Below are 21037 nucleotides of genomic sequence, written 5' to 3'. Positions count from 1 at the left end.
ACACACTCATATGTACATAGAATTTTAATGTGTATTTGAAAAAATTTTGACATCTGCTTGGTATGGAACCTAGTCTTATTTTGATCTGGAAAATCCTTTGAGTATGTATAGTTTTTGGAATGAATTTCTGTTTATTTCAGGTTCTTCAATGGCGAGCCCACCAGGAAGAGGTAGCAAGACTGGAAATGGAAATTTCTGCCAGAAGAAGGAAAAAGGAAGAGGAGAAAGAGAAACTGTGGAAGAAGAAGGAATTGTTACAAAGAGAAGAAAAGAAAAAAAAAGTATGAAATCCTCTGTTGCTGTGAGTGTGTGAATGAATGTTTAATTGCCTGATTGAGCTTTGGTTTATCTTAGTCTTTGGCATGGAATTCTAATTGGCAGTTCTTAGAAAGATTCATAAGGTTCTAGCAGGTCCTGCTTCAGTTCATAGGAGCTTCAAAGATTTGTGGACAAGGAGGGGAACCCACCTTATTGACCTGCACAAGCACAGATATTCATGATGAGAAGAGATGCTGTAGATGAAGGACAGGGTTTGTGACTGTTGTCAAGCCTTGTACTAAGTTGGGATATGGCAAAGGCCAAGTGTACTGGGATAGCATTTTGGTTGACTGCAATGCAGAAAATGACTGTCAATAGATGTCCATGAGAGAAAGGTATTTTGAAAGATGAGAGAGAGACCTTTATGAGCTTGTAAATGAACTGTTGATATTTGGTCTGACACCAAAACAACAACAACAAAACAAACAGTAATGGAAGGAATAATTAAATTCTAAACCAAATTCATGGTCAACATCTTGAATTATATGAGACTAAGGCATATGTTTTATTTTATTTTATTTTTAAAAACACTTTTTACATTTAGAATATATTTTTTAAATACAGAGAATGATGTAATAAGCACAATAATACTCATCACCTAGCACTGAAATTATTAATATTTCTCATTCTATTTCAGATTTTTATTCTACAAATAAAGTTGAAGTCCTCCTTTGAGGGCATACTCAGTACCATTTCCCTTCTTACCTTTTCAAAGGCAGCCTTAATCATAAATTTTATTTTTATCTTCCCAGGCCATCTATTGCTTTTAACATATTTTAATATGTAGTTTGTGACTTTTATTTTTTTTCATGGATACGATCATCCAGTATCATTCTGTAGCATGTACTTCATTCAACCTTACATTTTTGAGATATACCCATGTTAACACACTCCTTTTAATTGCTATATAGTGTTCCATTATAGAATTGGGCTACCATTTATCCTTTCTCTTAGTGGTTGACATTTAAGTTTCTAAAATTTTGTTCTTGTAATTATGCTGCAGCAGCCACCTTATACATGTTGACTGGGGTATGTATGCACCTATGAGGGAAATTACTATGTTGTAGGATTCATATACTTTCAAGTTCATAATACTTTTTAAAAAGATATTACAACTTTCCTGTTTGACTTTTGTCAATCTAATAAATGTGAACAGTATCTCATTGTTTAAATTGGATTCCCCTGATCACTTGTGAGATTGAAAATCTCATGTTTATTGGGCAGTTTTCTTCCTCTGTGAAATGCTTATTTGTACTTTTTGTCCATTTGTCCATTTTTTTCTTTATTAATCTATAGTTCTTTATAAGTTCTGGATACTATTTCTTTTTATCAGTTATATGGGTTGCAGATTTTTTTTCCAATCGGTCATTTGCCTTTAAATTTTGCCTGTAGTGTCTCTAGTTTCATGAAAATTTAAAATAATCAAGTAATCAATGTTTTTAAATTCTTCCTTTGTGAATTGTGCTTTCTTTTATGAATTTTGACCTGGTAGTGAGAGCATCTCTACAGGGAATTTTTATATTTGCCTCTGCTAAGAGCACTATGCATTTTACTGGCCCGGGACCAGTTTGTATATTAACTTTGAGACTTGCGACCTATTCTGAGAGCTGGAGTGGGTGCTGACTTGGCACTGGTGCATAGCACCTGCCTGGGTTCTAGAGCCAATCCCTTTTTTCCTCTGGTCTCAAGCAGAAAGTTAGCCTCCCTGTCACTTCCCTGGGGAGTGGTCATGGTGTATTTAATTCCCATTCCTCCATGGCTTCTTGGTCATTGTAAGTAGCTTGGTTCCAGCTCCCATGTGCATAAGTCCCACAACTAATATTAAAGGCCCGGCCACCAGCTTCTTAGACCTATCTCAGGTCCTCTCACTGCTCACTTTGAGTTTTATCTTTATTTTCAGCACTGGGGCAGTGTGTGTGTGTGTGTGTGTGTGTGTGTGTGTGTGTGTGTGTGTAGTTATTGTGTTATAGTTTGTCCAAAATTTCTTTGTGTTGAAAGTGAGAAAGGAGGTTTCTATGGTAAATCAGACATACTGACCAAAGTTTTGGCTACTTTTATATATACCAACCACAAATCTAAATTCTCTTGTTTTAACTATTTTATATATTGGAGACAAATTTTAGTTCTTCGGTGTTTAACAACAGCTTGGCAGAAAAACCCTTATGGGCAATTCTCCATAACTCAAGGCTGGTTGCCTTGTTAGCTGGTGCTCTGTACTTCCCCATCTACTGTTTCACTTGCCCGGCTTTCTCTTCTCATAAGAAAGCAGCAATAGAGATAAACTATGTCATCTGTAAAATCCCACCTTAGGATTTCTGAACAAGAGATCTTCTTCCTCATAATTCTTCAGAGCAATTTCTCTTTTAGGGAATAATTACTGTCTTTTTGCTGGAATAACATATTGATTTCTATCCAGTGCCAAAGTTGATCCTGGTAGGTGCCCAGCTTATTTCAAATATACCTTTAAATTATTAGATTACTTTTTCTTCTGTGCTTTAAAACTCTAGTTGAACATAGTATTCACAGTTTTAATGCTTTTATCTCAAGACTCAAGAGAAGTTTTGATTCATATGCTGTTAGGTGATAATAGTAATATTTCAGAAGCATCTCTTCACTTTTGAAATTATTATCAAGATAAAATCAAAAGATAATGCCTTTCCATAAACTATCCTCAGAAGCTATTGTAAGAAACAAAATTACTGTGCTAAATGAACCTTAAAATGCTTGATGTGTAATATTGGTCACAACACCACCCTTCCACTGGACATGGCTCTTTGGGTGGCTTCAATAATATAAAATTGCTCTGCATCATGGTGTTTTAGGAGATTTTGTTGCTGCATGATGCCTAGAGTTCTATGGCATCCAAGACAAGAGTAGTTTCACCCTTGTTCCCCAAATGGAGATTTCAACCAAAGCTCACATAGAAAGAAAATATATCTTTTTCTTGGTCTCAGATGTCACAAAACTCTCCCAAGTTTAGCCAGCTCCTAATTCAACACTGAAATCCCCCACATTGTGTGACAGAGGTGGGGAGCATTATTAGGAAAGTCGAATAACTTCACCAGCCATATGACCTTCAGCGTTACCTCAGAGATGGTTCTGGGGAAGAATCTGTCATTTTATGATCTCTTAACCTCAAGTGACATTGCACCAGTAAATACCAATAGACCATGGCTTAGCACTTGGTTGCTCCCCCTTGTCCTCAGGTGACCTGGCAAATGTTCAGAATTATATTTATCCTGTAAATATCCAGGGAAGAGGAGAAACAGTCTAAAACAAAAAGTGTAGGCTGTCATAACCAGAATGCAGTCTAAAGGGCTGGAAGAGTCTAAAGGGCTGCTTCTCAGATGATTCAAGAAGCTCTATGCTCAGGAGGGAATGCACAGTACCTTTTCAGTTCAGATCAAAGCCATTCTCTCAGGGTGGGAATCTATGGGTTTTTATGAGAGCATTTCATCATGAAATCATAAAATCTCTTTTCCAGTATTTCTTAATCTAATAATATAGTGACAAAGAGATAAGAGTGGGAAAAAATGTCAACACAGATGATAAAACAAAAAACAAAAAAACTCCTAGACTTTAAACCCTGCTTCTTTAGGATTGTCAGGACTTAAAAGGGCCAATGAATAACACCTATGATAGGCAGGCTTCTAAGATGGGCCCCAAGATTTCGCCCCCGTGAGAAACATGTGCTATATAATCGCCGGGACAGTAAATACCATGGATAAGATTATATTATATGACACAGACAACCTTGGGAGATTACATCGTGGGCTTGACCTAATCACAAGCCCTTTAAAAAGCAGAGAGTTTTCTCTGGCTGCTCACAGGAGGGGTAGTCAGAGATTGAAAGCACAAAAAAGACATGACCCACCATTCTTGGCTGAAGATTGAGGAGGTCACACGGCAAGGAATGTGGGTGGCCTCTAGGAGCTGAAAGTAACCCTGGCCAACAGCCAGAAAGGAAATGGGAATCTATAACCTATAGTCCTATAACTATAAGGAACTGAATTCTGCCAAAAAAAGAGAATGAGCTTTTTTCTTTTCTAAAGCTTCCAGATGAGAACTCAGAATTGTTAACACTTTGATTTCAGCCTGAGATATTATGAGCAGAGAACCCAGCCACACCATGCTAGACTTTTGATTTATAGGATTCTGGGCTAACAAATGTTGTTTTTAGCTGCTAAATTTGTAGTAATTTGTTATACAACAATTAAAAAAAAAAAAAAAGCTGATGTAGATTCTGGTATCCAGAAGTGAAATGCTGCCAAAACAAATACATAAAAATGTGGAAGTGGCTTTGGAATTGGAAAGTGAGGAAAGCTGGAAGAATTTTGAGAAGCATGAATGAGAAAAGACTAGAATGCCTTGAACAGGCTGCTAGTAGAAATATGCATGTTGGAGATGTGGCTGGTGAGGGCTCAGAAGGAGAGAAGGAACATATTGTTGGAAACCGGAGTAAGGAGGATATGTAGTGTTGAAAAGCCTAGGGAAATTCTGACCTGCAATTAGGTGAAAACACTCCTAAGTAAGGAACTTCGTACGTGATGAACTAAAAAGATTTCTAAAGTGTGTATACTTTCTAGGTGATCTCAATCCAATATAATTTTTATGACATTAATATGTTGACCAGTGCCAATTAATATCTCTGACCTGGACTCTCTCTTAAACGGCAAACTCACACATCCCCCTGCCTCAAATCGATATGCCCAAATCTAATCTTGTCCTACCCTCCAAACCTACTCTGGAGATAAGAGATTATTGCTGTCAGCATGGCATAAAGAATAGGCTGAGTGTGCTAACACAAAACCCTTTGTTGGAACCTCAAAAAAATCAAGAGATCAAAGTATTCAGTCACATAAAAGACACTTCCAAGAGATTGAGGGTGTTTCTCATAGATCTTCTCAAACTAGGGAGCCTTAAGGAAGTTTAAGGACAACTTTTTTTCTCAGCCACCTCAACAGGAAGCCAAAAGAGGAAGGAATTATCTCAAAAAGATCTGTGGGTGTGGCATTTGTCTAATGGAGTGAATCCCCATAAAATCTGCAATGGCTCACTTGGTTCTTGAGAAAATTTTTGGAAACACTGATTTCTAATAGAACAAAATTTTATCAGAAACACTGCCAGCTTGAGCTGAAAGGTACTGAGAAAGTATAAAATGGAAGGAGGCTCATGGACCCCTGAATTCTATTGGGAGGCTGATAAAACTACTCAGGAAGCCGGCATTCCTAATACTTCCAGCATTGAATGAAACCCACCCATCCAGGCTCAGAAAGAGCTTCTTTCCACTCCCCACCACCTTATACATAGCATAGTTGTGTCAGCTTCTAGTAAGACATATTGACAATAAGACTGTGTGTAATCCCAAAGGGGTCACTGGAGGTCCAGATAGGATGATCATTCATTCATTTATTCAATAAGTATTCCAAAGTGCATTTAACATGATATATATTAAACCTAGTCCTTCATGCAATTGTAAGAGGTTACCCCACTCAAACAGAAATTGCCCCTTTTCTGATATCTTTTTAAAGGGATATGTTTATCTGCTCTGCCACAAAGACAATAAGCGAGTCTTAGTTAGATCGTTAGAAGCTCTTGCTAATAATGCAGAAAGATTTCTTTTAGCTTCAAACTTTATAAACAGAACAAAAGGCTTAAAAGAGAAAAACTAAAAATTCAAAATGGAGTGAACTATATGGAGTTTGCAATTAGTTAAATTAAGCATAACTTCATACAGGAAATTAAATACATGTACATATATGCAGTATATACAAGTGCGTATGTTTGTGTATGTACACTTATACACATGATTACAGTGTGCCTTTCCTGCCCCTCTCAGTTGGGATTGATGAAGGCCTTAGTTTGGGGTGGGTAGAGAGTTCCTTTGCCCTCATCATGCCTAGACCTCCTCTTATTTCCTGGTCTTATATCATCAAACATACTTTGGGCATCTAACCTTACATTGGCTCATGCTGCTCTGATTACTTCCTAGTGTGAATGCTCTTATGCTAATAAATGTTATTAGTTTTGCCACATCTGATCAAAGTTTAGGCCTTACAGTATAAACTTTTTGCCCTGACTCCAATAGGGTTCGTCATCTCTCTTTTTATTATTTTTTTCCTTTTTGTTTGGGCCTTTAATTGCTCTTGTGTGTGTTTGTGCACTACAGGAACTACAGGATATGAAACTGTCCTCTGCAATTTCCTTCAAATGCCTGTGACTAATTGCCTTTCATTTCCAGTGAATGCCCTGCTGTTGCAGAGGGAGGGTGATATAGATCTTGAGGATTTAGGTGGTTGGAAAAAAGACCTTTAAAATTAAGAGTGCTGCCTGGAAAACATCCCCTGGAAGAAAGGACCCTCAGAAATAGCACCTCCTGCTCCAGATCCTTGTCTATTTTGTCCAAGTCCGTTCCGTCACACTGCTCTTCTCAACCTTGAGTAAAGAATGTGTGTGTGTGTGTGTGTGTGTGTGTGTGTCTGTGTGTCGGAGAGAGAGATCTAACTGGATTCCGCTTAGACTAAAATGACTTAGGATATAAATATTATCAGTTTATGTAATATGTCACAGAATTGTAACTACAAACAAAAACACTGTGGCAGTACTCAGTAATGCATCGGCATTCAGATGATCTAAGATTGACCTACAGCACTTTTTACATTTTCATAAAACAGAGAGTATAAGATATAAGAATTCTCATAGATTCCATGAACCCTGAAAACATGTCTTTGAACCTCTCTGAACAGTTCGACCTTTGTTTTAACATCCACCCACCCAAATCTCTCACTGCAAACATCCTCTTTCCAAAGGAACCACCTGCCATTAGAGCTGAAGTGTCTGCACTGGCTGAGAACCAATCTGTTGAATTACTTCCCACTCTTGGTTTTGTGGTTCTTTCAATTACTAACTCTTAGAAATGTGATCTTGCAGTCAAAGTTTGAGAGCGTGTTTTTCTTTTAATTATTGGTCTTTTTACTTGGGAATCTGATGAAATACCCCAAACATGGGAGCTATAAAACCTAATGGATAAATTAACTATCAGGATATTATAATGGTCCAAAGCAGAAGATGGTTAATGCACATTTTATGTAAAAATGATTCCAAAATAAACTGGATGTTCAGACTTTCTTTTCTGAATATTTAATATCAGTCTTCTGAATAATATTGTATGAGTAAAGAAATTAGTGTAGTATGGGAGGCTTAATTATTTGAAGATCATATAATTTTAAAATATTCATAATGTTCCTTGTTTTTGTCATTAAAATTTGGAAATGAACATTAACATAAGCTTACTGATTAACCTTCTAATCTGAGAATGAGTGCAGAGTCAACTCTCAGTACATGAGTCAATAGGTGGCAGAAAGGCAGATGGTAGTCCAAGAAGCTCACTTTTCTGCTTTCAACTGTCTTTTAAAAGTGAAATTTCTAGTAGAAGTTCTTTTTTAAAAGTAGAAAAACTGATGATGGAATCTTCCTACTCTTCATCAGGAAACAGTTTTTTTAGAAAAGTCAGATAAAGGTGGGGGGGAAAGCCTGGATGATCAAGAGCCAGATAGATTTGTTTTTCTGTAAAATATTTCCCAATAGACAGTTTTAGAGGAAAAGTCTTAAAAATTAGCTCCAGGTGTCAATGTTTGGCTATATTTTTTAGCTAGGTCTTGATTATTCATGGTGATTTAATTTAATAGACACCTATATAGTGCTTGCTAGTTGTAAGTCATTGTTCTATGTTCATTAAACCTTAACTACCCGAAAGGGTCCATAGTAATATGATCTTCACTTTATAAATGAAGAAACTGAGACACATAGAGTATACATAATTTCCCCAAAGTCATATAGCCATTAAGAGGTGCAGTCAGGATTTGAACCCAAGAGATCTAACTCCACAGTTCATGATTTTAAACACTGTGCTATGCTGCTTATCATTGTGATAGCTGTTAATTTTTATGATTAATCAATTTTGAGAAATCTCAGTTTCAAGCTATTTGCCTTAGGGTCATTTTTATAGTTTTGGTCCTGTCCTAGTTACTCAGAACAGTTAAATAGAAAGGTAATTGATCATTTTAAAACTCTTTAGTAGTTCACTTACTATGAATATTTCTTTTATGTTCTACAGGTGCACATAGTTTCACTGTGTCTGTCTCCTTACTCTTCTTAATATTCTCACAAGATTTCTCTCCTTGGATTAATGAGCCACTATGACTAAACACTTTACAAGGAACCAGATGGTTACAGTTTGATCACAGTTGAAGTGCCAAGTATAAGATGTGTGTTGTGAATGGATTAAAAAACACCTTCATAACTTCTTTAATGCCTTTCTTTTGTTAAGTAGACTGAAAAAAATATTGATGATTTTGATTTTTTTACCTATCAACATCTTACTTCACAAGGAGAGAATTTCCACAGGCTTCCAATATCACATTTACCAACCAATCAGAATCTGTACCCATTACCCACCTTTTCTCCTTTTACAATGCATAAAGTAACTGTGCTCCTGTCTAAAACCATTTCTTTTATTTACACACTGAGTCCTATTCCTTCTCTCCTATTCAAGTTCATTCCAATTTCTCCCCGCCCCACTGTTTCCCCCTTTTCTTCTAGTTCTTTCCTATTAACCTACAAATAAACTATTATGCCTTTGTTTAAAAAAATACTCTCCCTTGATCCTCCACCCTGCCTTAGGAAAATTGTACCATTCTATTGTCTATATACACTGTCTCCAACTTCTGCTTATTCTAGTCTGAGCCATTTTGTCCCTCCACTTAGCAGAGCTGTTCTTGCCAAGGTCATCATTGAGATTTATGTTGCTAATTCCGTGGGTCAGTTCTCAGTCTTTACCTTACTTTGATGATTAAGATGCAGATGGTCACTGCCTCCTCCTTGGAAAACTTGATATTTGGCTTCTAGGAAGCCATTCTTTTTGTTCTTTTGTCTCACTGGTTTCTCCTTCTCAATAAACTTGGATGGATCTTCCTTATTTTTCTAACTTCTAAGTCTTGGAATGCCCTAGTGGCTTGAGTCCTCTAAGTTCGTATACTTTCTAGGTGATCTCAATCAATCCAATATAATTTATATGCCATTTATATGCTAAGTAATACCAATTAATATATCTAGACTTCTCTCTTGAACTCCAAACTCACACATCCCACTGCCTCAAATCTAATGTGCCCAAAATGTACATTTTCCCCCACTCCAAACCTATTTCTTCCCTAGTATTCCTTTTCTCAACAAATGGAAACCTATTCTCCCAGTGTTCAGGTCAAAATTCTTGGTACTTCTTTGATTCTTATTTTTTTCCCTACAAACCCCATACCCATACCTTTACCTATAGTCATGAACAGAAGGCTCTACCTTTCAAATCAGAACTATTACGATAACCTCTTAATCTCCTAATTAATTTCTTTGCCTCTTTTTTTCCACTCCCACCCTGTGCCTCCAGTCTATTTTCCACGTAACAATCATAGTGATGTTTTTAAGTCACATCAGATTATGTCAATAAATCTAGGATCTCATATCCTATCACTTTTCCCCTTGCTCATCCTGCTCCAGCCACACCAGTACCTCCTCCTCTTTGAATACCCTGGTACATGTCCTCTTAGCCTTTTGCATTGACTGTTCCCTCTGGAATTCTTCCCTCCCAGATGTCTGCATAACTCACTCTCTTACCTCATTCAGGGTTCCGATCAAATGTTATCAAGAGGGAATATTCAACCTTGATTACCAAACTTAAAATAGCATCCTCCTTCCCTGTCACTCTGTCCATTTACACTACTTTATTTTTTTTCTTAGCATTTATCATCCCCCTAACATATATCTACTGACTACCTTCTCTTGAATGTAAGCCCCATAAAAAAGTGGGGATATGTCTGTTTTCTTTATTGTTTTATCTTTAGTGCCTGGCACAAGGCCCTTAATAAATATTAGTTGAATGAATAAATTTAATGAACAAGCAGTATACAACTATACTTTGATGCTGCGGTATAGAGGAAAATGTGCAAATTAGGAGGCCCTAACAAGGTGGATGACCTTGGGCAAGTTATGTAGGCTCCGTGAGATGTTGCCGCCTCAATTGTGAAATGAGGTGTTTGGATTGAATGATTGCTAAAATCACCTCAGCTCTAACAAATCATGATTGAATAACTCTGAGGTTTGATTACTTTTCAACTTTTATTCTCCCTGACACTTCAGGTTGTGAAATACAACATTCTCAGTATATATACTCCCTTCTTAATGAATAGTGAAAAGAGAGAAATTAAACAAGATTACAGACAAATTCATTTTAGCAATATCAACATATGACATGATCATTATGTAATATTTCAACACCCATGCTGAAAATAGACCTTATTCCTAAAGAAGACATCACAGTTATTTTTTAATCCACCTGGCATTTCAATTAAGAGGGAGATAACTAATGTGTTTACCCCATTTCTTGGCTCATCATGTTCTAAGGACATAAGACATCACAGCTCAAAATAGCTATTACCAACTTGAGTAGGCAGCTCTGTTATGGAAAAATGCTCACATAAGTGACCAAATTAAATACCACTTAAAGGAGATTCATATTATTTACTTATGCATGTAGACGTCACCTCCCTCCAAACACTTTATAATAAAAGGAGTCAACACTATTGTGCTGGATATCCCCCCCTTGGGTCATATCTATTCTCTATTCTGCTCTGTGAAACAGGGAGTTGTCCCATATGGCTCCCTTGCCCTGTGGCTTCTGTTTGGGTTCAAAGTAGAACACTAGAGATGAGAACAAAGGAGAAGAGTGGGGTTGGAAGAGTTGCTCCCACGGTTCCTTGCCCTGCAGAGTTGTGCTAACTAACTGTGTCCTCCAGCAAAGCCTTCAGCTCCAGTCAGGTGGCCCTCCCCGTACCACCCTCTCTGACTCTGGTCTATGGACGATAGAGCAGCCAGGCTACCTAATGACCCCTTGTGATTACCCTGACTTTCAACCCTCTTTTGTCAATTGTCCCCCTTATATATTCTTTTGGATTTATCCTAATTTTGAGTGTGCCATCTGTTTCCTATTAGGAATCATTAAAATAGAAAATCAGCAAGAGAATGAGAGACAAAAATTTAAGAGGATGAGGAATATAGTTATGTCAGCAAACCAAGACTAAAAAGGGGTGCTGTAATTGAACATGTTAAAGTTAAAAGGAAGCATTTAGCTCTTATTTGCTAATAATAGACAACATCCCAGCACATCAGGAGCTGGCACCATGTATTAGGGGGAGGGAGGCAAACCACTCAGTGGATAGCATATTCAGTAGAAGTTTTACAGAAGAGTCTAAATCAATCCTCATTTGATATTGCATCAACCTTCAGAAGGCCTATGGCATAGAATTAAATCACAGTTCTGTGAAACTTTTCTATAGAAAATGAAAATGATGCTGCATGCAAGGTGATAGAAAGTAAAAATGTTATATACGGGGATATACGGTATTCTTATCTTATGACTTGATACAGGAATAGAGTTTGGAAACTTCAGAAATAAATAATAGCCATATCCCTTAGATATTCCTTCTACATACTAATTTTTCTTGGCCAGACTTTTATAAAACATACTTTTGTAATTATAAAATATTTTACATCCATTGTAGTTTGGAAAATACAAATAGGCACACAGAATACAATAAAAGTCACCCAAAATTCTAAACTGTTGCTAAAGAAAATTATTAACAATGTCCTTATATTCTTTTTTCTATACACAGAGACTTTAACGTAACTAGAAAGAGACCGTATACATTATTTTTAACCTGATTTTTTAAATTTATCAATATATCTTATATATTTCCCCCTGTTTTCCTACCACATAATTTTGAGTGCTCACGTAGCATTTCATTATGTGGAATATTGCACTGAACCAATTTCTTATTTTGGGATGTTATATTGTTTCCAATTTTTTTAGCATTTTAAGGCTGTAATGAGCATACCTATATATAAATCTGTACATATGTTTCTGCTTATTAATTCTTAATTTTTATTTCTTAATTCTTAAGACTTTTGATAGTTATTTTCTTATTTATCCTTAAGAAAGAAGATGACAATTTACACTCTTACCAGTGGTGGATGTGCTTCTTCATCAGATCGAAGATTGGTGGCAAAATGTTCAAGTTTAGGACACTAATACACAGCCGAAACACAAATAGTCTGATTTGTGGACTGAAAGGAGATCTATTAAATTCAAATAACCAGGCAGGATGGTGGCAAAATTGACTTTCTATTTTGAAAATCCAAAATCTAGCCTTGATTTCTTACCAATATAGAAAAATTTCCAACCTTTCCCTTAAAGAATCCCTTGCAGAGTAATTCTTCTGGAGTCAAATTTTTATTCAGAAGTTTCAGTAAGTCCTAAGTTGAAGCCCACATAGATCACTATGCCATAAAGTATAGAAGAGATAACATTGGTTGAAAGGTTTTGAACATGAAAATGACTATGTCCATCTTTAGCTCAAAAAAACCTTTAGCTTCCGTAGACAATTTGATTTAGATTGTTTACCTCCACACCCTAGATGACTAAATGATCTGGCCCACTGATGGTCTGTGGTCTATCATTGTTTTCTATCTAGATGTTTTATTAATAGTTTTGGATTTATATGAGTTGATATAAAAAAGTATTAAGTACAATGTTGCTTTTCCATATTGTTTTTCATTGGATTAGTTTAGTAAATGTATATCTTCCACCTATCATCTGCAAGGCGTGATATTAGATACAAATAAATACCACAGTATAAGGTATATTCCAGAAGTTCATACAAATCATGTGGAAAAATATAGCTGATTATCAATTTATTGTATAGAAAGATGAATCATACTTCAGTTGGTGGTGATTTTATGTAATCTAAATGAAACAAATGAGAAAATTTAGAGTAAAAAAATACTTTTCTATTAAGAAATCCCATTATCTTTCTATATGTAACAACTCGACTTTTTTTAGAGGTTATGTATTCCTGGCTGAAAGTAGAAAAGAGATCTGTAAGATGCAAAAGAAAAAAAAAAGCTAAATAAATAAGAATCTAGAAAATAAAATAAAAATTGCTTTACCTCAGAGATTTATGAGGAAAAGAACTGGATGTCTTGAACTTTGTATTTCATATATTTCGTGTATCTGCCTAAGAATTGTGACTTCCTCCTGAATAAGTCATTAAAGACTTTGCAATAATGACCTGGGAGCAAGGTACAGAAGTCGTCCATTTGTTGAAAGATTCAGCATTACACAGTCTGCTTGGAATCAGAGACCAAATCGTCTTCCTACTGTAAAGTATTTGTACTAACTTTCTACTTTCTATGTGTAAACAAGAAATTCTTATTTCATGCTGAATTGTAATAATTCTTGGACTGAAGGAGTAAAAAATGTAATGGTTGTGTAATATTAGTCAAAGTTTTTAAAAATTAAACTCTAATTTACTCCAATACCATAAACATCATGTTTACTAGTGGAGTTTTTAATGGGAAACAAATTATTTGGAAGATTACAAAAGTAAGGTGGGATATAAAAATGATCTTAAACCCTCTGAAAAGATAGCATAGCCTATCATTATTTTAGCTCTCTCTCTATAAATCCATGTAGAGAATAGTTTCTTTGTTTTATTTATACTTTTACTGGCTTAACTTTACCAAAGTGAACAAAATGTGGAACTACGAAAGAACATTCAATATGAATCAGAAATAATAAGAGAAGATGTGGGACAATGAGGGCCTGTCTCGATTTTCAGAAAAGCGAGCTTTTTCTAGAAACCTCTTCTGGAAATCTAGAGACAAGCTTTAAATTCAACTCATCATTTGCACTAACTTTCTGATTCCCTTATCAAGGATTACTCAAGAATTTTAAAAAGCAGTATGTTTAAAATCTGTCTCAACAAATGTCCCAAAGGGCTAGTTAAATACGCTTAGCCTTAACTTTAGTTTGAGTGATGGTACCAATAATTCTTGACACACACTTCTTGTTCCTATTAATTGACGAAAGTGAATGGAACTGTCCTTAGGGAAGTGCTTAGTTCAGACTTTAACATCCTGCAAATAAAACTGCTGGCCTCGTTCCCATCCACAACTTTGTTATTCCCAGCCCAGAGACCAGAAGAAGCTTCCACTCAGCTAGCAATGATCAATTAATCCCTATTATGTGTCAGACAAGATACAAGGTACTAGGGAAACAAAGATGAATAATGCAGATCAATATGGGAAGAGCTATGCTAAAGATACATAAATAGTGCCTCAGAAGGTATATCCAGCTATGTCTAGAGGAGAAGGAGAGGACTGACGACTGAGAAAGCAATGCTAAAATTGAGTTTTAAAAGATGGTCAGGAGGGATTTAGCAGACAACAAGGCAGGGGAGAACATGCCAGGTGTGTAGTAAAGGCCCAAATATATCAATAAGAATCCAGTGGCCTCATAACAAAGAATCAAGGAATACAAGACAGGATAAAGAATAGAGCGGGTAATAAGCCATAATCAAAGGTCACTGGTATGCCAATGATGGAGTTAACATTTTTCTGGGAGGGTTCAGAGGAAGATTCAAGGGAGAGATAGTAATTGTTCTGGTCTTACAGGCAGAGTAAAATTGGCAAGTGGGTGAAGGAAATAAAGTCATTCTAGTTGAGAAAACTGCAAAAAGTTGGTAAGCATGCAAGGGCATGGCCACCTTCTCTATTTTGTTTACATTCTCATCTTGGAGATCTCATCCAGTCCTGTGGCATGAAATAACATTTTAAGTGGATGTCTCCTTTATTTAGCTTTGAATCCAGCTTTGAATTCTCCCTTGAGCCACCCATCTGTACCTCCAGATGGTTATATGGAATCTCTACTTAAAGGTCTTACAGTTATGTGAACTGTTTTATATTCACCACTGAGCATCTGATTATCTTTCTTTTCCAAACCTGTTATTCTTCCAACCTTCCATCTCAGTTGGTGGTACCATCACTCAATCAGTTGCTCTAGCAAAAACCTAAGAGTCATCCTTGATTCCTTTTTCCTTCAGCTTCCATATCCAGTCCATCAGTGAGTACTATGACTCCACTTAAAAGCGAATCTCAGATCTGAACACCTCACTTCACATCCTGAGTCCAAATGATCATTTTGCCTCATTCTTCTTTCTGGTCTCCTTGTTTCTTCTTTGCTCCTTTGCTAGTCATTCTTTATCAATAGCCAGAGCTGTCTTTTAAAAATGTAAGCCAGATCATGTCATTCCTTTGTTTAAACACTTCAATAGCTTTTCCTTGTTTTCTAGAAGTAAATCCTTGCCTACTTCTCTAGCCCCCATCTAGCTTGCCAACCTCACTTCCAGTTTTAACTCACACCACCTGCTCCACCTGCACTGACTTCCCAGTTCTGAACATATGCAAGGTCTTTTCCCACTCAATGCTATTGCCCTAATAACTCCCGTTTCTTTCATCTCCCTTCATCTCTTCCTGTTGTCTCATTTATCTTTCATGTTTTGATCTAAATGTCGTTTAAAAAATATGCCTTCTAATAGTTTTACCCACATTGTTCTAAATCGTCACCATATTTATTTTCTTCTTAGAACTTAACATATAATATTATGTTCATTTATTTACTTGTTTATTATCTCTTGCTCTTTTGTTGAGTCCCAGCTCTATGTTCAGAATTAAAGGTCTTACAGTTATGTGAACTGTTTTATTTTCTCTCTTTACACGCCATCTTTGGTGCTGTTACCTTTCTGTCTTCTTCTCTGTTCTCAGATCTCAGTCATCTCTGGAGTGAAATCACCTTATCTTGAGCTTATCCAATTATTAATTAAGTAGTGAACAGTATCACTATGTGGCTGCTGAGGTGGCAGGCCCTGCTGCAGTAGTTCTGAGTGCTTCTTTTGGTTCTCCCAGGGGTCAGAGACCATGTTGCTTGGGCAAGTCTAGAAACCCTTTAGCTTTTCATATCTACTTCTGAAAAGAGAAAATGTCACTTTGGGGGTGAGGCTAACACATCCTCTACCACAGGCCCTCTGTGGGTAGCCAACCACTATCGTTCACCTTTGAGGTATTCTGTTTTTTACCAGCAGGATCCAGTCTCTTGACCAAGATACAACATGGCAGACCAGAATGGTGAACCGGCCTGTGTCAAATAAATATTAATTTCGATTGCCCGGAATGAGGAGAACCCTAAATAGTGGTTTCAGCCCTCTGAAAATAGCATATGTGTACTTCCGTTTTTCTCATTCTGTCTCCTGAAAAAGAAAGTAAAACAGGCCTAATAAGAACTATGCTTTCACCTTTTTGAGCCTAATAAATTTGTCCTTTATTTTACCACATAAGTCAGAACTACTATATATCACAATCCCGCTAATTTTTTTCTTTTCTTCTTTCCTCCCACCTATCTCCTGCCACTTCCCCAGAAGCATAAAGCTTTCAACATCCTGCTGTCCATTAGCGTAAATAAACTCATGCTTTTAAAGTAAAAATAGGTTTAATGCTACAATTGTTAAAGACTGCATTACCATATGATGATAAAAATATTCTTGAATAACAGGTAGATCACTTACTTTAAAGACAATAACATGCTCTTATTGTGGTTCCCTGAAAGTCAATTATTTTAGCCTTAGATTAAAACCCTAAGTCTCAGCACAAGTGAAATTTCCACTTCAGAAATTGTTAAACCATGTAGTTTCTCAGAGTGTGTACCTTTGTCTTAACTGTTTTTTTCTGTTGCCAATATACTGTAGGCAGATTTTAAAAATGAAAGTGATAAAATGCTATTTAAATTTAATCTTTGCTGTATAAACCAATGATTAATGTTAATTTTTCCTCCTTGTTTTTATATATCTATTGTTAATTTAAATTTTATGTAATATTTATACAATAGATAAGAAAATACTGGGCTAAAAAAGAAGAGAAGTGGCAAGAAATGGAAATGAGAGATCTTCAGCGTCTAGAAGAACTGAAGAAATTAATGGCTGAACAGTCAGTAAAAGACAGAGAAAGGTAAAAGAAAACTTTTAAATTGTGCAGTGATGGAGATAGTGAATGGGGTTTTCTATAATGTGCTAGGATAACAATATCAGAGGGAACATTTTTTATGCTTAATGTATCCTTATAGTATTTATATTCATGAATGGATAAAATGATGCTTATAATGTATTTTAAGCTCTCATCTTCATACATGAATCTCTAGTTTTTTATTTTGTTCCTTAGATAGCTTCCTAGTTAACACCCTCACAGAGGATTTCATAGTATTTGATTGCCCACTGTGTGCATGAAATGATACTGTCTGCTGCCGTGACAATACTTTGACCCAGAAAGAGGAAATCATTATTCAGATACAGGGAGACCCGTTTACTATGACTGAGGTTAGGGAAAACAATACACAATTATACTGTGTTATATGATATCCATTAGCATACCGAAGACGTACCCTATATAGAAAAAAAAAAACCCTCAATTTCCTAGAATAATGTAATTTAAGAGCTGAATAGGACATTTGAGATCAGCTAACCCAATCTCCTCATTTTTTGAAAGAGTACACTGAGAAATTAAAATCATTTTCCAAGGTTATTGTATCAATCAGGGTCTGTGAGAAGAAATAACAATAATTTGAATAGAAAAATCTTAAGATAAAGAATAATCTCGGTTACATAAAGGGATAAAGAGAACTTTAAAGCACACCCCAGGGATGAAAGAGGGTTCCCATGGAAGAAACAAATATGGAAGTGGGGCCTCCTCTCTATGGTTGGGATTCAGACCTTATGTAGAAAATGTGATTGTGGTCCATTTCATGGTGGGGAAGTTCTTGGATGGGCTCAACCAGAACTTGTTCACAGTCACCAGGCAAGAAGGAAATACCCTACTTGGGTGCAGGAGGCCAAAGCTGAAAGTCAGTTGGTCTGCTTGCAAGACTCAGTGGAAATCTGACCATGAGAGTGCCTCTGAAATTTGATGGGAGACTGTATGGAGTGACATTGGAAATCCCTGGGCACAAGCACCACTAGTGTCTCCTACACATGCTATTGGCAGCCACATGGTAGGAGCAAGAAGAGGTAAACACTGGTACCAGGAAAGAAAACCGATTCCTTCTTCAGCAGCCCTCCAGCACTCTTTTCTGAAATATAGCAACATTGTGCCAGCTACAAGGGAGAAATAATTACGTGGTTCAGCTCTATTTTCGTACAGCAGACAATGAAGGGTGGATTTGGAGCTGAGAGACAATAAATTGGTAACTGGCATAGCTATCTAGTTTACCTAGCTCCTGAGTGGATTTTCACAAAAGATAAATTAAAGATAGGTCTTTTAATTCATAACATAAGTCACAGTAAGTTTTCTTTACAGTTAGTCAATGTACAGGAACTAAGTACTTCCTGTTCACTTTTGCTGTGAACTTAAAACTGCTCTAAAAAATAAATTCTATTTAAAAAATGCCCCTTAGACTTATAAATAACTTTGGAGGACATAACCGCTTTATACAATGAGGTTCACTTGTATCTAGGAAGCTTTGTGGCCTGTGGGACAGTTATCTCAAACACCAGTTACAAACTTGCAGAGTGAATCTGGGGTTCCACATGGATGCCAGGCAAGTCCTAAGGCTTTACTCAGTGAAATTCACGTTGTTTTCCAGGCATCTCAGGATTTTAGAGTTGAGTTTAATCTATCATGGAAGAAATTAAGAATATAGCAAAGCCAGAGTGCAAGGGTAAGAGGTGAAACAGTCCGTGAAAAATGAGTTAAACAAGCACAAACCATGATATAACGGGAAACCAGAAGGTAGGCCATGCCATGGGTCAGACACAAAAAAAAACCCCAAACAGCTAAATACTGAAGGGCAAGGCAAAGACGAGGGTCATGAGACCGGCTGGATAGTCTGAAATTATGCTGGGGAAACAAAATTGAGCCACAGGAATTAAAGGAGGTGGAAAAAATAGAACAAATGTGAGGTCCCAGCAGCTAGGCAATGCTTCTAATAGCATCTCTCCTCATAGCCAGGGAGTTTCTTTGATTACAGAACCATTTCAGTCTTTTGCTTCCTGTCCCAATAATTATCAAGATTAGCTGACTCAGAACTCCAGTTGAAGAAAAAAAAAGAAAATCAGATTAATCTGCTATTACGTAACAGAATAAAAATAGGCATTTTATAACATACTGAAAAGATTACTAAGGCCTAAAAACTGAGAGACCAGGGTTTTACTCTTCAATTTTTCTTGAAGAGTATATGACCTGAGGGAAATCATTCATTTAACCTCTACAAGGCTCTGTTTTGTCCTTTGTAAAATTGAACTATATGATTTGTGTGTGGGCTAAGTGAGTGATCAACTTTTAAGAGTCTGCAATCTGTATGTTCAACTCGTGTAAAATGTTCAACTCACGTAGATTCAGATAATTATGAATCCAGCTCTCGCATGCCGATAGGAAATCAGCGAGAAAGGCAGTTAAAATATCAGGATGATATATTAGGAAATAATTCTCAGAAAATTTTGGGTGATGTAGATAAAAGCATAGCCTTCATTCTGTGATTTAAGGAGATGAAGTTCAACATGTAAAAATTGCTGGTAGCTTTTGCTTCTGACCAGAAGCAGAAGGTGTGTTCTTTTGGAACCATCCTGACACTAAGAAATTAGTTGATTGGTTAATACACGTTTTTCTATTACTGAAATACAATTCACAAATTTCATGTTTGATGTTATAATCGTGGGCATATTTTTCTCACGTCAGAATGAGAAGGCTTGGAACAGTTTCCAGATTGTTAAAAACAAACATACACACAGCCTTGAGGGTTTGGAAACTTCTGTTGTTTATTTCCTTTTCCTACTTTTTAAGATAAAGTGTCTTGAAAACAGTATTTATAAATTAGCACATACGTTAGGATGGACCATAAGAAAATCAGGTTTTTGTGGGTCAAAATAGTTAAACATTGGCAGTTTGATGTAGTTCAACATAACTTTTAAAAATAGCAATTCATTTTATTTATTAATTATATTTTCCTCTCACTCTATTACAATATGTCTTTTTGCCTTCATCATTTTATTGAAATTGTTTTTGCCAAAGTTTCTACTACCCTTTTGATTTCTTGATGCTCGATTTTCTCAACATGCCATAAAGATTAAGAAGAAATGCTCTAGAATAAAGTTTTCAAATGATTCTATCTTTTATAGCTGTATAAACTTGAGTAAGTTATTTAACTTCTCTGAATCTCAGTTTCTTCATCTGTACGATGACATAAATAGTATCTACTTCAACGAATTGTTGCACAGAATAAGTGAGATATTGCATTAACATACTAACTGCCTGGAACATAGTAAATATTCATTAAATATAAGTGATTACTATTAATTGAATTTTTAAAATGTGAGACACCTTTAACATAATTTTTTCTCAAAATATTTCAGCATTTTAAATATTTTAGATAAAGCATGTAATATAAGGACATCTTATAAAAAGTTAAGGTTTAAGTAAAAGTGACTGTCAATCACTACCTTCATACAGTCTCTTCTCTAGAAATCATTTATTATCAGTTGTTTAATACATATACCGACGTACTACCTATATGAACCTACATATAAAATGAGTTTAAGAACAGCAATAAAAACCCCATACATTTTATAATGACGTACCATTGTATAAGCTCTTGCTGCCATTACTGTTGACTTAAACAACAGATACTTATTTTCTCAAAGTTCTGGAGGCTAGAAGTCCAAGATCAAGTTGCCAGCATGGTTAGTTTCTAGTAAGAACTCTATTCCTGGCTTATACACAGCTGCCTTCTTGCTTT

At 36.1% G+C, this 21037-nt stretch overlaps 1 protein-coding gene across 1 annotated transcript in view; it reads left to right on the top strand.

Moving 5' to 3' along the window:
* The window catches only part of CCDC148 (coiled-coil domain containing 148), a 148581-nt gene that overhangs the window by 86084 nt on the left and 41460 nt on the right, over positions 1-21037 (top strand). The window contains exons 12-13 of the mRNA XM_039855433.1: positions 141-281; positions 17144-17262. Of these exons, the coding sequence (XP_039711367.1) occupies positions 141-281; positions 17144-17262 (260 nt within the window). The remainder of the gene's footprint in view (positions 1-140; positions 282-17143; positions 17263-21037) is intronic.

Source organism: Pteropus medius, unplaced genomic scaffold (assembly GCF_902729225.1).
Source record: "Pteropus medius unplaced genomic scaffold, Ma_sr-lr_union100, whole genome shotgun sequence".
NCBI lineage: Eukaryota > Metazoa > Chordata > Mammalia > Chiroptera > Pteropodidae > Pteropus > Pteropus medius.
This window is presented reverse-complemented; position numbering and strand designations above follow the sequence as displayed.